Source organism: Pyxicephalus adspersus, chromosome 7 (assembly GCF_032062135.1).
Source record: "Pyxicephalus adspersus chromosome 7, UCB_Pads_2.0, whole genome shotgun sequence".
In the NCBI taxonomy this organism is placed as follows: Eukaryota; Metazoa; Chordata; class Amphibia; order Anura; family Pyxicephalidae; genus Pyxicephalus; species Pyxicephalus adspersus.
This window is the reverse complement of record NC_092864.1, coordinates 47,953,564-47,971,914: the sequence shown is the minus strand read 5'-3', so window position 1 is coordinate 47,971,914 and position 18,351 is coordinate 47,953,564. Positions and strand designations below refer to the sequence as shown.

At 36.6% G+C, this 18,351-nt stretch overlaps 1 protein-coding gene across 6 annotated transcripts in view; it reads right to left on the bottom strand.

The window, feature by feature from the left end:
• Positions 1-18,351, bottom strand: part of RAPGEF4 (Rap guanine nucleotide exchange factor 4) — a 169,480-nt gene that overhangs the window by 51,708 nt on the left and 99,421 nt on the right. For 5 of the 6 annotated variants that reach the window (XM_072418341.1, XM_072418343.1, XM_072418344.1 and 2 more), the window contains 9 exons: positions 16,397-16,518; positions 14,392-14,575; positions 13,341-13,425; positions 12,800-12,860; positions 10,418-10,494; positions 8,302-8,448; positions 7,423-7,538; positions 5,647-5,744; positions 4,601-4,679 (listed from right to left, as the gene is read on the bottom strand). In XM_072418341.1, the coding sequence (XP_072274442.1) occupies positions 4,601-4,679; positions 5,647-5,744; positions 7,423-7,538; positions 8,302-8,448; positions 10,418-10,494; positions 12,800-12,860; positions 13,341-13,425; positions 14,392-14,575; positions 16,397-16,518 (969 nt within the window). The remainder of the gene's footprint in view (positions 1-4,600; positions 4,680-5,646; positions 5,745-7,422; positions 7,539-8,301; positions 8,449-10,417; positions 10,495-12,799; positions 12,861-13,340; positions 13,426-14,391; positions 14,576-16,396; positions 16,519-18,351) is intronic. The other variant, XM_072418342.1, reaches the window with a different exon arrangement.

The following is an 18,351-nucleotide window of genomic DNA, read 5'->3' as shown; positions in this document are numbered from 1 at the left end:
AAAAATATACACAGATTGTAATTTGCGCTCATTAGACATGATTACATTGTGAGATCTACTGACGATTTTCTCCTTGCAATGGCAGATATAACACAAAAGATACTGGAGATTATAACTGCAACTGTTTAAGTTCTATTGTAATATGATTTCCTTGGCATCTTCTGTAATTATATATCTACCACCTAGTTTCCATTTCTATGGTATTAGGTCCATATATTTTATATATAGACAATGTAGCTCAGTGGCTAGCAATCACAACTTAAAGAACTAGGGTGATTGAATCTCATTTAGAGCATTTGCTGTATGGACATTTTGTATATCCTTCCTATGTTTGTGTGGGTTTCCTTTAGGGATTTAGCACTTCTCCCACATCCCAAAAACATACTGGTAGGTTGATTGCCTTCCCCCCAAAATTGCATCAGTCAAAGGACATTACATTGTGAGCTCCGCTGAAGGACAGTTAATAAGATGACCATTGACTCCATAAAATATTGAGGAATTTGTCAGTGCTTGCAAAAAATCACAATGAATTATGGTTTTCTAACTCATAATAAAGTGTTACATAATCACATATTGCCCGCATTCTCCCTCAAATGACTGCCTAGATTGTAACTACATTATGCTGTGCACATTTGTAGCAACACATTATTAAAACTAAAAATTGAGAAAATTTCAAACCACTCATAAAGTTTGCCCATAAATGCCCAAACTCTGACTACACCAATGCTAACTCTTGACTGTTCACCTCCCACATATTTCTAAAAGTGCTTAAAAAGATGCAGGTTTGCTTTACTACTATTTTTTTCTTTATTTTTACCTGGCAATCTTGTTAATAAAATATTTAGCATATCTTTACAATTCTTTGGGAAAGTCACCTAAAGCATATCAAATGCAGGTCAAAGGATGGTCAGCTGCAGGTCAGTTGCACCTGTCCATGAATTCTGAATCTCAAAAGAAAGACTCTCAAACTGGTGCCATCAATACAAGCCCATGGACATTAAAAATGGTGCAATGTGTGGGTGGGCACATACACAGCTCTGCTACCATGATGTCAGCTTTGATATGATTGCTTAAGAAAAGCCACTACACATCTGTAAAGCCCATCTTTGTGCTTTGTAAATCTGTAAAAAATAACAAGTGAATGCCAGTCATGTATCTCATGACTCTCTTCTAAAATCATAAAACTTTCTCTGCTCCATTGAGAATAGAAAACTTCATGTTGATTTGCTGGATACACACCAATGCCGGATTTTGAATGGGATGAGCTATAGTGTTTGTAGAACAACGCAGTGTAACAATGATCAGTTAGAGATATCTGCACTACATTATAAATTTACCCTTAAAACTAACTGATCATAAAGCAGAGAGATATGACTTAGAATGTGCAATATTGAGAAAAGGGAAATCCTTGGAGCTTGCTATCTACTCACCATGCTCCAACTTTGAGAAAGGGATAAACCACAGTATAACGAGTAGTAATGCATAATATAGGGTGGATCACAATATCCACTCCAATTGCCCGAAATGATTGACTAAGGTTGTACATTGATAATAGGGAGTACAGAGACTTGTGTATAATATTTTATAGGTATTTTGTTTTTTCCTTAAATCCTTGGCATATTCTTCACATCACTACATATACACAGTTTGATTGCATCTCTAACAAAATCACATAGGAATTTATTTTAATAAATAAATTCCACAGATTATTCTTTGTCCTCCAAAAACTTGTCTAAAACATTTTGCAAAATACATCAAGAAACTGCTAGAGAACAGTAACAATTACATTGCTAAATAATTTCATGAAAACCACCAGATAAATAAAACTAACAGACACAACAATTATGCTGTCAGATCTGCAGAAACAAGTTGGCCCTAAATATTCTGTTTATTATCTCAGTTAAATGCAGTGATGCGCAGTTAGGCATACACTGACAATGATATTTATATTGCAGGACAGCTAAACTGAAACGCCCTAAACAGACATTAATAAAATGACGAAAAACTATATCTGAAGGGCTAATGTAGTCTGTATTTAAAATGTCCGCATAACAATGTAATTTGGTGTTGTCCTTCTACAAATGCAGTCTAGCTGCAGTAATAGACAAGATCAAACATACTAACGAATAAAATTGTTGATGGTTTGTGAATTTCAGAAACAAATTTGGTCCCTAAGCACGTTTGACCTCACAAAACTTTCTTCATTGATGACTAGAAATGTTAAATGTCAATCAGATTCTGAAGTGGGAAAAAGCAACATTGCTTGAAACGTCTAGTTATGAGCCTGGTTTTCAGCAAAAGTTTCAGTCCATGTTTTTATAATATACTTGCATATTTTTTTATTTTAGCAGCATTTATCAGCTAAGCACATTGTCTAGATTATTGAAAGAAGGTGTTCTGATGTCCACTTTGGACTTGGCCATGGTCATCTTCCTAGGACACGGGTGTCATAATATTTAATGCTGCTGTAGGCCCTGGTCTGGTGCCAATGCTCACCAGACGCCAGTCCCCAATTTAATGCCGCACTCTTCACCTATAGTAAGCCCCCGCTCAGCCATCCCAGCACACAGTGGCCCCAGGACTTCTGTGCGCTAGGGATGGTGTCTGGGGAAGGACTAGCCGAGGACCCACAGATAATGCAGTACAGGAAATTCCAGCAAGACAAGTCCAGAGCCAGAGGTCACTTACAGGTAATCAGTGCACCACACAGAGTATCCAAGGATAAAGATAAGCAGAGTCGGGGTCACAGGCAGCGACTGGTCCAGGTAGCATACAATCACAAGGTCAGGAAACAGATAGAGTTAGCAACAGTAAATCCAACAGATAAACACCCCAGCAGCAGGTCAGCCCAGCCTAACACTACAACAGGCACTGGTAACTGTGAGCAGAAAGGCTATAAAGCCCTATCAGCCAATGGCAGGATCAAGCCAGGGCCTAATGTGCTCCAAAAATCTCCTTCAACTGTGCACAGCCTCAGGGAAAGTGCTGGGGATGCTGAAAAGGTATATATTACAGACTTCACAGCAAAAAGGAAGCATAAAATACTGTAAAATGCTGATCAGAGGGCAGACAACTATTTCCTTATTCTTCATGCTGCTGTGAGCAACAGAATAAACAGAGCGTGATATGCTGTGGTGGCGTTGGAACGTTGGCTCTGCCAGATAAGCATCTCCTAACACCACCAGCCTCATTGATTCACCCAGGCAATATACTAGCTCCTGAGACTGTGCTAAGCCCCTACAGGGAACACTCACAAACAAGGAGTTGTCAGTGGTACGCCATGTTCAGTAGATGCCTTATTTGCACTCCCACACAAGAAAGCATGACATCGCCTCATACTCATACAGCGTTTCATACTAAAAGTACGTAGTCAAAAGTCAAGGTCCCATTGATGATGAAAGTAACTCTAGAAACTGAATCTAGGATCCAAAAGATATGTCAGCATGTAATAAGACTATGTCTAGGCTGTGTGAAATAAAATGTAAATTATGTGTACATAGTCTGCTAGAAAATATACCATGGAACTCTAAAATACCTACCTTTGTTGGCAGAATGATGTTCTATCCTTTTAGTGCTTGGTAATGCAATTGCTGCACAAGGAGAGAATTAGTTGATCTGCATTGATACCAACTCTTGATCACAATCCAAATTATCAAATGGTTGAGCCTTGTGAGCTATTGCAAATGCTGAAGTGATCTGGAACAGTATCTACTCATTAGCTTCATAAACACAATCAGACACATCCCAAAACACAGACTGCAGTGTTATACAACATTGTCTAATTCTTACTCCTGCTTTCCTACTTCTTTTTGGTGGCGATAAACATGCACATCCTAGGGAATCTAAATGCATCCATGTTCTAGTCTGTCACAGCACATCAGAACTTGTTTGCCTTCAAACAATCACTGAATGATTTATTTTTGTTATTTTTGAACATAATTAGAGAGAAATCATATACAAAAATACTACACATTCACCTTTAAGCTTGCCAAAAGGACAATGAAAAAAAAATTGAAGCACTCTATCTGTAAGGGTGAGGCATTTTGTCAAGCACCCATCTGTTTCTTTCAACTATAACAAAGAATGTTACCTACTGGTTGTTGTATCGGCAGCTTTTCCTGTTGAGGAGATTGTTCACCCAAGCTGGGTAGCTATATATGTGATGACCAGTCTACTCAAGATGCTCATTCCCACAAAAAACGAACAAATCTGAAAGACACATGTATGTGCCAAAGTTGACTTTTCCTGTTTTGCTGGGGTAATCCTGAACTTGGATCAACAAGATTTTAAAGACAAAGAAAAGGGTAAGAAAAAAGTAAAAATAGGATTTTCTAGAAAGGCAAGAGAACGGTCTGACTTACCTGGAGATTACAATGCATATCCCATATTCATAAAGCACACTATAAGACAGATGTGTGCTCCAACCTAAATATCTAAATAGTTGCACATGTGAATTACACAAGATTGGTCTTAGTGCATTGGACATTTCAGATAATAAAAACATAATCAAAAATGAATTACATATTAATACATGAATAACATAAAACAATGAAAGACAATATTCTCATGTTGTAACACAGCCACTTCTGAGAAAGGATATTGGGACATCAAGACAGGGCAGAGCTGACAGTTTGGCATGAAAACACAGTGCATCAGAATAAAGTCATCCAAAGCGGTATCTAGAGGAATCAAAGAATTCAGAAAGTTACAACTTAATTAAATTATGCAAATACTACCGAATATATGATGCAATAGACTTCCAGTAAAATATATCATGATGCTGTAACTTTATGAAATGCTTTAAAGAGAAAGAGTGACTATCTAAACAATAAAATTTCTTTAAAAAATTATAAAACCTTTTAGATTTAATCCAGCAATATATATTATCTCTAAGTACTTTTATTAATTAGAAAAAAATGTTTTTAAGCTGGCTTGTGCAGCTTATGTGTTATTCTTTTTTGTTTCTTTTCAACTGTTTTTAATACAGTCATTTAACAAGCTGGGGTCCATTTTTATCCTCCCGGGCTGCAGTCTTTATTTTTGCAGTCAATAATACTCACATTATGATATCATTCCATTCTCTGTAGCCTTATTGTGTGATCCCAGGACACCATGATATCATGCCCCCTGCAATCAGTGATGAGAAACACAAGGGGCATCAAAGGAGTGTAGGAAAATTCAACCAGACTAGGTATATACCAATGATTCAATTGCACTACTGCCCTAGTAAAAGGAGGGACAGCACTCCAAGCCAATCAGGGCTTGCTCTGCAGTTCTAACATTACTTTTATGGTTATGGAAGAGGATAAGTTCATGAATTATATTTCCACTATTCCTTTTCCAAATTAACAGGCTTGATTTTAGACTAATTTGTACTGGTTAACTGCACTGGAAAAAATCATTAGGCTGTCTCTGCTGTGTGCGGGAAGCCTGTATCACAAAACTGCTTGAATGTAATTCAGTTATGTATTTAGGATATTTGGCTGGGTTTTAATTTGGAAGATTTCAACCCATCCTAGCTATTCATATTTTACATCTTTCAGCCTTTCACTAGAAGTAAAAATGACTCAGAGTAATGTATTTAAGAGCATTATAGCAGAATTCCAATTGAACTATTCAATAATATATCATTTCATTTTATTGCACCTTTGTTACCTGACACTTCATTCAATCCTGACTCAAGGCGCATTGTCTCCAAAAAGTGTTCCAAGATTTTTTCTGGATTTCCGGACATCACAGTATAGCTGTAAAAATAATAGAAGCATTTTCTAAAAATCCTAAATTGACAGAAGTACGAGAAAGAATAGTTATTAAATTTCATATACTGGATACATATGGCTATATGATTCTTGGATACTGAGCTCCTGACAATTCCATTAGGAGACATTTGGAGGAGGTTGTTTCTTTAGCTCCAGATTTTATATGAAGCCTTTACATATGCCATTTATTTTTTTTTCCCCATTTGGATTGTCAAATCTTAGAAACTCAGTGTTCATAACATTTATCTTAAGTTTTATTTTGTATATTTGCTATAAAGACCTAGTATATGTTTCTTGTATTTTCTACATATTTCCACTACGGAAGGAAAATACATTTCTTAATATACTTCCTTACTATATTACTGGTTATCTACTATCACTAATAAATAATAATAATAATAATTTGTACCTCCAGGGGTTAAATGATAATGGGCTGGTGGAGAAAAAGCATTAGGTTAAAAACATTCAAAGTAATAGTTAAATTGAATTATGTGATGTGTTTGGACATAAATACCTATTACTGTAATGTTTTATTCAAACTAATATTTGTCCATTGGATTGCAAATGATGTGAACTGTCCTGTCAGTACAGTCTGCTGGCTGGCCAGGACCCTACAGTAAGGTCTGTGCTTGGGCCACTGACATCTCTAATTTTGATTTTGCTCAAGTAAAAAAATACAATGTTTAATAGACTGTATGTTCTGATTCCACACAAACTTTCATGTACTTACTACCTAACGTAGTCTTATTAAACCCTGTCAACAGTTTTTAAATGGGAGCAACTGAGTGTAATACAAGTGATCACCTAATTTGCCCCACTGAGGTTAGCAATTACCTTTACATTTTTATGAAATTTGCACATTGTGCCTAGCAGTTTTACATAAGGGAAGCAGGCCAGTAAACACTTCCTTTGAGGATATTGCTAAATTCTATAGAAAGATCATCCAGATGAAGCCATGACTCTGCAGCCATCTATAGATCCAGCCATAACTCTGTAGCCTTGCAAAGATCCAGCCGTGAGTCATTAATACTCTTTAAGTCATCTATAAATCCAACCATGATTTTTTTAGCCATCTACAGATCCACAAATGACTCTGTAGCCATCTGCAGATTAAGCCATTTGAACTTGCTAGCAATAACTAGGGTCTAATCAGACATTATTTAAAAAAAAAAAAAGTTAAATACACAGAACGCAAACTTGTTTTTCCTGTGATTTTTGTTTAAGCACTGAAGGCTAAGCAGCTGTTCTTTGCCAATCAGTGCTAAAATATGAGCTGACTGCAGCTCTACAACAAAGATTGGCATAGTAGGTTTCACCAACTTCATACATGGGTGTGCAGAAGCTTAGAAGGATTGGAGGATGTATATGATTTTGTATGTCCCAGGTTTTTAATTGGTTAAACAACTGACAGGTTCAGTTAAAATATAAAATACAAAATCTCTGGAGCTTTCCAACCTTATTCTAAACCAGCATTAAGCAACCACGTGGAAAGTAACCCACATAAATAAGTCAGACTTGCTACATTTTGGTCAAATCAACTAAGAAGCATTTTCTAAAAGGTTGGTATGTCTTTTTGCACTTTGGATTTTGTAATACTGTATGAAAATGCAAGTGACAGATCTGGAAGGTATTGATTAGCAGAGACCAAGAGACTGTATCATACTTATATGGTGACTGTGTGTTGCCTTGTGCTGACACTTGCGCCCCAGATAGAATCTTCTCCAACACCAGGACATCTTGATCATGTTCTTTAAGCCTCACTGTATTTGCTTCAACGTCCTATAAGAATGATAATAAAAAAGAAAATATTACTGTAAAAAAGTGCACTTAGTTCTTCTAGTTCCACCTTGGTAAGTAGAAGTAAGGTGAATGATCAGGACCAGCGTTATCTGTACAGAAGCATTTACTGGGTAAAGCAATTCCTTGACCATTAGGATTATGCTTTTTTGTCCTTTGGAACATGCCCTATGATATATATTAGCCCTTATTGTAACAGGATTCAATTCTAATTTTTAGAGTAGGTGACACTGCTATACCTTACTTATGATTAGCTCCCTGAAAATTTCATCAAGCACAATTAACCCAAGCAGTTCTGATGTCTCAGGCCTATGATGACTGCTCACAAATATGAGTACATTTGTGGATATATATTTATCCACCAGTACATTTGTGGATATATATTGTATCCATGGACATATATGAAGGAAGAAGGGGAAGGCTAGAGTCCTTCTCAGGCTTTTATTGCTGTCTGAGCTTTGTTGCAGAATTGTCCTTATTTTCTGTTTGCTAAAATTGTTGTCACCTGAATATACACTTTTACGCTCTCATTTTATTTTTCATAGATATACATACTTGCTGTGACCATTATGAAGAAGGCTTCGCCACCCTGTATGAAATTATAACAGGGAGCTTTTGCTTTTGTTTGAATATCTAAGGCATATAAGAGGCCATGGGACTCCAGGCTCCACCTATGACTAAAGAAACTCTTTTCTATAGGCTGATCTAATAATTAAATTAATTTGCACACCATCATACTACTAACCCTTAGGATTCGGTTAAAGTCCTCTTTGTCCACACGCAGGAAATGGCAGTTGTCTTCACGCAGAACGATAGACGCTGCCCGAGGTGCATCATTCACAAGAGCCAACTTTCCAAAGTCATCTCCTTCATGGAGGGTACACACCACACCCTGGGGTAGACACAGAATAGAAAATTCAAATCACCATTACAATACAAGCGATGGTTACTTACAAATACAATTTTTAACTTCACAGATGATGGGGATGGACAACCCATGTACAGAGCACTAATGGGAAGCTTGTATGGTCTATAGAGAGGGGAACACAAGAGGTGCACCTCTGGGTCCCCACCATTAGAAAACAATAGCTGTTGTTTGTGTAGGGCACTGCAGATTGCTTAACAGTGTTAGGGGACCGCTGTACTAAGGTTGGATATTTACCTGAGATGACTGTTAACACCATGGCAGCTGTCTCCTGACATCATTAGGCAATCTGCTATGCTTAATAAAAATCTATAGAAGATACTTAGCCTTAGGCTGCGTACACACCTGCAATAATTGTTGTTGGAAACAATCCACGACGCATTCGATAGATGTTAACAAAAAAAGTGTACAACGAATGGTCAACGGCGCCGACGAACGGGGAATCTCGCTGGAAATGAACGACCATCTCGGTGGATCTAATTGGGCAAAGATCGTTCATAATCGTACCTAGTGTGTACACTATTGGTGGATTATATTTGAACGATCATATCATTACAGCATGTACAGAGTTGTGCACAATTTGATTGTTTAAAACAATCGTGAATAATGATTGATCGTTTGTTTTCAAAAGATAATTATTGCACGTGTGTACCTAGCCTTACTCTATAGGCCTTATGTACTAAAGTATTTGTGCATATTTTCGATCATTAATAGTATGCAAACAAGCAAATTGTATACTTACTCAGTATACAAAGAGACTGCGTTATTAGGCAAAGTGACTTTTCACTCTGCAAGGGATAATTCAGTTAGCTTAGTGAATGTGATGAAAATTTACTTTGCAAAGAATAATAAAAATTGCAGTGTGCACGCAGGCTGAAATGAACATACAAAAAATTTAACATAGGTGCATTGCTAAAGAAGATGCTATACAACCACACTGTATACCTGTATGGCAGGTCGCATCCAAAATTAGATTTTGAATTTCTCTACTACCTCTTTGTCTATCTAACCACTGCTAGCATATAATAGTAATATTATAGTAATAATAGTAATTCAAACTATATCATTTATTCTTCCTCTACGTTGGTTGGTCATGGGAATTGCACATTACCATGAACTAGTGATTGCTGCATGCTCAAAAAAAAATTGGCCACATTTTGGCAACTCTGTCTCATGCATACTTTTAAGAGATACTTATTTCTTTATTCCTATTATCACCAAATGCCCAGCCTATGGAAGCTTGCACAACACTTCATTTTTGCTGCTTTTTTTCCACAAATATCATTTTTGAAAGTCTTTGGAAAAGACATGATTATCTATTGGAAGTCTAGCCATTCTGCCCTTTATATCATACTCTGAACAGCCTTTCACCTGCTAGTCTTCTAGAAGGAAGATAAAAATTACATTTGATAATGTTCTGGCTAACTTGGTGCTGGTATAAAGTAACACTTATCCTGCAGCTGTTTGCTCTTTAATGCTGGATGTTCAGTAGCAATGCAAGTATAGTGGTGGATTTAAAAGGTTCCATTTATAAAACAGGGAATCCGACATTCCCTCAAACATTCCCTGGTGGGAATCCTCTAGGTTCATGTGTTTCAATAGCAGTAATTGATGCCCACCAGGGAATGTTTGAGGGAATGTCAGATTTGCAGTTTGTTCGGCTTATTTCACATGTACCAAGAAACATTTCTGGGGAAACCAATTAAGCTCACTGCATGTTTTTAAAGGGCTGGGGGAAATGGAATGCCCAAGTTCACAATTTACCTAATTTTCAGCCTTTCTGATTTTATAAATGTTTTCAAATATCTTCTAACATATCTGCATTGGTATCAAAAAGCAGAAGTAGACACAAAGCACATTTGGACCTAGGTACAGAACAGTTTCTGATGAAGTAGTCTTAACACATACATTTGCTAGAAGGGGAAAGAAAATATACCTTGCCATAGATGACCACATTGACGGATCCTTTTAATATGATGTACCATGAAGTCCCTTCTTCACCCTGGTTAAACACTGCAAATAGGAAAATCATCCAATCTTTTCCATGGTAAATACAAATACCAAGCTCATCAAGCTGCACACATTTTTATTATTTCTCAAACAGGCAGCAGTAAATTTAGCAACTTTACAGTAAGTCACTCCTTTCCTAAAACGTTGTAATTCTGGAACAAAGGGTGGTATCTATCAAATATATAAATTAAAGAAAAAAAATACCAACCCTAAATCAGATGACCAATTTGACATTTTTAGGAATATTTGATTTTAGTGAGCATTTCTAATGTGAAGGATATTTGCATTATTATGGTAATCTTTACCATAAAGCAGAGGTTGCTTCATTCACACCAAGTCCCAAGTCAAGTCTCAAGTCACCAAGAATTCTTCCAAGTTGAGCAGCAAGTCAAGTCACTTTATTTAACCCCATTTTTTTCCCATATCGAAATAGAGTTCTGATCCTGTTCTTGAGCACAGGATCGCGTTCTAAGTCCACGGCTTTCTCTTCTGACAGCTGAAGGGGGAAGCTGTCAGAGGAGAAAACTTAGAATCCAAGAAAGGTGGTGTTATGTTACAGAAGACTCACTGCCTTCCTCCCTGCCTTTCTTTCTTCTAAGTTTTCACCTCTGACAGATGAAGGAGGGGGGGGGAGGCTGTGTTACAGAAGCATCTCTGCCTTCCTCCCTTTCCCCTTCAGCTGTCAGCAGAGAAAGCAAGTCACGAATCTAGTTGCAAGTCACTAGGGAAAACCCCGAGTCGAGTTGCAAATCATTCATTAGGTGACTTATGTCAGACTCGAGTCCAAGTCACGCGACTCGCGTTCCAACATCTGCCATTAAGTAAGTTTTAATGTGACTTTCATATTTCTGTTTTTGTTCTGTAGTTATTTTTACTTTAACCACTAGAGGGGGCTTTATTTATCTGCAATTATTATTATTATTATTATTATTATTATTATTAATAAACAGGATTTATATAGCGCCAACATATTACGTAGCGCTGTACAAATAAATAGGGATTGCAAATGACAGACTAATACAGACAGTGATACAGGAGGAGAGAACCCTGCCCCAAAGAGCTTACAATCTAGTAATCAGACAATCTCTCCTTTTCATCTTATTAATATTATTATTAATAGTATTATTATTATTAATTTTAAATAAGATTTATATAGCGCCAACATATCACACAGCGCTGTACATTAAATAGGGATTGCAAATTATAGACAGATACAAACAATGAAACAAACAGAAGGAGAGGACCCTGGGCAAAAGAGCTTACAATCTAAGAGGTCTTAATTGGTAAAATATCAACCACATAGGTAGAGCTTATTTTGTGCAAGCTGGAAAACACTTTGGGGTTGCAACTACAGAAGTACAGTCTGTTAATCTAGTAAATTATATTTTTACTCACAAAGAAATTCTTACTAAAAAAACTTTTTTTTTTACTTTTAATGCCCAATCATGTGTCTTTTTTGATTTGCACACGTTAGAGCATTCAAATATGGTTTTGGCTGGAACAGCATGGATTTAGTAAATTAACCTCAGTGACTTGAAATAAGAGGATAATTAGTAAAGTTTAAAAGCATAACCATTGTGTAGCACTACAAAATAGAAAACAGGTCCTGTATATGTAATGACCAAATACATTGCACTATATATATATATATATATATATATATATATATATATAATTACAAATATTTGTAGCAATGTATCGGTGTCTAAACCTGTTGGCGTAAACAATCAGGAGGCCAAAAACTTGGAACCCAGCTGGGGGGAATGGGGGGATAGTTCTGTACAAGCGGCTTCACATTTGCAGTTGGACCAAGTGATCTGTGTGGCTCCAGGCGGCTGGCACCTTCCCTGCTCAGCTGTTCACTTTGAAGAGCTGCTTCCTAAAGAACCAGTGTCTGCAGATTTTACAGTGAAATGCAGTGAGCGGTACTGAACTCGGTACTCGCCCCTAATCATTCTCTATTGAGCTGCTGCAGGTAGAATCTACATGTAGCGTCTCTTTGAGGCCGTGGTTCCCTGACATGAGGAAGCGGTAACCACACCACAACCTCCCTGCCAATCTGAACATAGCCCAGGTGATTCTTTCATAAGAGGACCAAATTCCTTAATTTTGCTTTGAGGTTTATTTCTCCTATAACACACATTGATAAAACGATTACATCATAGAATATTTTGTACATGAATATTTAAAAAGAAACCTAAAAAGATTACACATTCCCTTGAAAGCATCAGATTCGCCTAAAATGTATACAAATCCTGACACTAATTTTTATTTTCTTTATTGCATTACATTCTATACAAGTACTTACAAACTGTTCCTGCTTTGGGATGAGATTCAAATATTAAAAATCCAGCCAGTTCCCGTTTAACCTTAAAAAAATTAAATAAAAGCAATAAATAAAAATCCTTTATTCATTAAAATAACTAACAATCAACTGACGATTCTTTTATATTAAACTGCAAAAAGCGTCCAATTCCCCCTATCCTTTCCCAAACTAACTGCAGAAGTATATTTCATTAGAAATTATTTAAACAATATAAACATTTAGGGTTTTCAGTCCCGAGACCCTTGTTTTTATAGTTTCTTACTTGTAATGTGATCTTATCCTCCCATGCCCCGACTCTGCATAGGTTCTCTCCATTTTCTTTTTTTCTTTTCCCTCCCTCCATCCCCATTTATGATCTGTTGTTTTCTTTGTTCCTTTAAAATTTAACCATTGTACTGTGCAGTGTGTTATTTTCAATGCATACTTTACTGTGTATTTTTATCTTTTTTATAATGTTGAATAAAAAATGTATTAAAAAGAAAATTTACAAACATTTCCAACTGAACAAGAAAAAATAACTTACTGTGGTGGAGAGGTGAGATAAGGCTTTAATGTGAATAAGTTCTTCAAAAATAATTTCCAGATCATCTGCAGTCCTCTGACCTGGTCTGTGCAATAGAGAAGATTATTTTAACTATTTTCTAGTTTCCTCAGTAAATGTATATTGTAAAAAATAGAACCAATTAAAGACTAATTTGTAAATATATAGCATAAAAATAACAAATTGGATGTTATTATTGGAATAACGTATAATATATTGCAATATAACAAAATCTACAGGCAAGGTTGCATTTGATTGGCTAGCCACTGATCTGATATCTAAGAATATAATGATTACTTTATATTTGGAAACACTGAGTCGAATTTATCAAATCCCTCCAAAACCGGCTAAATTAGACTATCAAAGGAAAACCTGGAAGATCCATCAGGAATGGATTTCTTAAAAATCAGTTGGCAAATGTTTTCAATCCTGGACCAAATCTTTTTTAGGTCTGCTGGATGATCCAGGTTCTCCAATGATAGTCTTTCTTTTCCAGTCTTGAAGAGCCTTAATAAATCAGGCCCATTTTGTAAAAACTGGAAGGCCAACAGGAAGCAACAGGTAAAATTGTGCAAGTCACTTACTATCTTGATCTGTGTGCTATGCCCCTGCTTAGTAATGAAAGTAAACAATTTGACATATAGCTCCAACTGATTGGTAAAAAATTAGGCTTGATAAGGATAAGGCATAGCTATCGGCCACATGTCATCATGCCATCATTGGTAGTACAGTTCTCCTATATAAACCTTTTTACACCTTGTCCTGGTATTCTAAGCCAACATGTAAAGGTGAGAAAATATTCCATATAACAAGCTCAGTGGGGTAGGTAGCTAACAGTGGGCCCCTTGTATGTGGAGGATCGGGGGCCTTTGTGCCTCCCTATGTCTGTCCCTGAACAAACTGATTGTAACAGAGAAGGGTTACTTTGGGCACCAAAGTTGTGTGCCTACAGCTAGCTCACAGAACCTGGACATTAGCTGACAATGGATATGGACTACAAAATACATAATGTACAATTAGAAAAAGAAATTACGGTTTTCGAAGGATCATTCTCATGTGAGCGTCAGGCCCGATCTGGGACAATACCAGTAAGGTTTCCTGGAGCTCCTCCTCACTTTCCCTCTTCTCCTCATCGGTTGGCATAGGCACATCATCATGTTCATCGTCCAAAAAACGATAAAACAAGTACTTGTCTTGGAAGTAGTATTCCTGGTCAACTAAAAAAAATAGGAGTAATGATTAAAAAATGTTGATAAGAATCCCCCGCCCCCCCTCACCCAAAAAGTCCTTTAGAATATACATCCTCTGTGCAGGTGATATTTTTGAGAACTAAACCCAGGCCTCCAATTTTGCCATCATGCATGCCACTTATTCATTATACTGAAGGACGATCCATGTGTCTTTTAATTTGCTTTATACATCTAACAATATAGGACCTGATTTATGCAGTTGCTGTAATAAAATCTTCTAGGAATCTTTCACATTTTAATCAAATATATAGGGGAATATGGGGGCAGACTCATTTTTGACATTCCTAGTTCCCAAGCTGTCATGCTAATCCAATGACTTCAATACTTTATGAATCACTGACCCAAAACAGTCATGAAGATTAGAGTGCCAGAATGTGGTCAGATCTCTTATCCTTGCATAGTTGATCTAAGTCACTGGAAAAATTACCATGAAGGTCAGACAACGAGCATTTTCAGGAAACACAGGTTACTTGCATTTTATTATATATTTATTTATTATACATATATGTCATATATTAAAAATAAAGTCTTGAGTGTTCTCCCCAAATTTGCATGGGTTTATTCCAGGCACCCTGGTTTCCCCACATATCAAATAACATGTAGTTAGGTTATTTGGCTAGGTTAGGGTAATTGGCTCCCCAGAAACTGCTCTTGGTATGAGTACAAAATAAGCAGCACAACCAATGTGCAGTGCGAGCTGCCTGCTGTGACATAATAAAAAAAAAAAGAATTAAACTTACAAAAAATAAAATAGATACAAGATGTATATGTATATCACATAGTTCTGAACATTTTAAAACGACTTTCAATGACACTGCACAGCTTTCAGGATATATTTATGACACCAGTGGAATAATATAACCAATACATAATGCTATATATAATCAGTATCATTACCACTATTGGATAACTGTTGCAGCCAGCAGAGGGCATAGTTTATTCACAAATCACAACCTGGAAAAGAACTGGAGCGTTGACAACAAGATGTTCACTCCATGTTCAGTGATCTGAAAATAAATCTGTTAAAGTCAGCAAATAAATCTGTTTAAATGTGTATGTAAGGGGAATCACTTAAAGTGACGCATTCAGAATATGTGTTCCTGAACCTAATCTCTAGTATTTTAATTATAAGGTCATATATATATATATATATATATATATATATATGACAAATGTTTTAACAACTGGTTGTGATTCATTTTTATTTTAAAACTTTTAGTATACATTTGGCCAATTGCATTTGTTAATGCAGTGTTCTAATAATTCAGACATTGTAACCAATCAGATTTCAGGTCTCAGAGGAGTAAAAATATAGTACAATTTCTGATTTGTTATTCCTCTGATATTAATGGAACCCTGTACTAGAAAAATAAATCATCAGGGACCATTAATAATTTTTCTCTAAAAAGCCCAGCTGTTTGGCTTTCTTTTGTGACAATACTTTGTGAGTTAGTAACTTACAAAGTATTGAGGGCACTGATTGAGCATGACAGCAAGGCAGCTAGCATTTTCTGATAGAGAAGTGATATCTTCTCCACCTAGATTGTAAGTTCTTCGGGGCAGGGTCCTCTCCTCCTTCTGTGTCACTGTCTGTATCTGTCTGTGATTTGCAACCCCTATTTATTGTACATCGCTGCGTAATATGTTGGCGCTATATAAATCCTATTTATTATTTTTATTATTATTATTATTATTATTAATAATAATATTAATATTATTAGCAGTCTTTATACTTTCTTAGCACATAGATTTATATTACCCCAATTATGATGATAATGCTGCATTTACCATGGTTTAGCACCCCCTCCTCCAGTAAGACTTGCCACATGCCCACGGCTTGAGTCCGGGAATGAACGCAAGAGCTTTGCTGCATCAGCCAGTCAACCAGTTCTGTTCCTACACAGCATTGCCTGCCAAAGATATACAAACATGTCAATGTGCAGAACAGTCTAACACAAATATTAGCAAACCTCAGTAATGTTTTCTATAAGCAGTTTTTTCTGAACCAGTACAGCCCAGAATAATTGCATGGAGAAAAGATAAAAGTCAAATATTAAAGGAATCTCTAACCACACTATTTTCTAGTTGTTGGTGTAAAAAAGCCAAGTTTAATCTCCTATTAGATCCTTACTTAAGGACCCCAATTCCATGCATAGTCATAGAAGCCAGGCTGATCTCTACAGTGGGGCAAAAGGGTCAACAAAGGACCTTGGTGGCAGCAAAATGCTGATTATCACTGATTTCTAGAAGACTCTTCTGATATATATTATATGCATCCCACATCTGGTTCATTGGGTAACTTAACTCAATGCCGCCATACTATTGGGTTGTTGGATGACTGAAGACCTTTTCCTTGTACTTGATTGATTATTATTTTTATTAGACAAAATAACCAATCAGACTCCTTGGTTATTATTATTAATATTCACAAACAGTATTTATTTAGCACCAACATATTACGCAGCGCTTTACAAAGTCCATAGTCATCCACTAGCTGTCCCTCAAAGGGGCCCACAATATAATGTCCCTACCATAGTGATATGTCAATAACGCAGTCTAAGGTCATTTTGGGGGTAGCCAATAAATCTAACTGCATGTTTTTGGAATGTGGGAGGAAACCGGAGTACCCGAGGGAAACACAAACAAACAGGGAGAACCTGCAATCTCCATGCAGATAGTGCCCTGGTTGAGATTCAAACATGGGACCCAGCACTGCAAAGGTCAGAAAGTTATCCACTGGGCCACTGTGCTGCCCCAGCTTATTTAAAGTGAACATAGCTTTGCCTTATTTAGTAATCTAACCTTAATTTTGCTAACTGAACACTATTTTCCACTTCCTACTTTACATTAGCAGTATTTACAGTATCATGTGATTATTGGGTCAAATGTTTTTGGAAATATTTTTTCCTCTCATTTAAACACATGTATATAGGAGTGAGAAATCTCAATTCTGTGATAATAAAACAATGCGTGCATGTGTGCACTGGCAATCGAGCATTACACAGATTTAAAACCAGGGCATGTTTTTCACTAAACACTGAGCAAAAGAAGTTTGCTGCCAAGCTGTGTTGTTTAAGCAGCCATGAAGACAAATGAGAACTGACAAGGGGAAAGAATATTTCAATATTTTATGTAGACGAAGGTTGAGAGATGCCAGTATACAAATGATTACTTTTACAGGAAATGTTCCCTGAGCCTAGTGAGGTAGAACTTATCCCTTCAATAACTCACACATAATAATAATCAATGTTGCCGTTCTGAGATACTGTGAGTACTTTGTAATATTCCATGGTTCCGTTTAGGGGGAGGATTTTGTGGACTATTGCCTGAGACAGCAAGAGCAAGTAGACGATAACATCATCACAATTGTTCACATTTTACTCTATTTTGTACATCTGTGATGCATGGTGCACCGTTGCCAATAGGGCAAATGGTGTACTTGGGCACACTTGGTAAATAGTAACCTTAAAATACTACTAAAGGACAAATACATTTTTTACAATATTGTTTTCACCTTCTTTCGTGCACTTCAGTGTGCTCATCTCTGCCTTTCTCTATATTTTCAGTTTTCTGTCTACATGCACTTTAGCAAAGCCTATATAGCATTTACCAGGTCTGATTTCCTCACGGTAAACTCAAGTTTTCTCTGCAATACTCACCTTCATCCTAGCACTATCCTCCACAGAGGAGTGTTACTCAACCTAGAAGTTGATACACAGGCACAGGAAGTCATGGCTCATTCT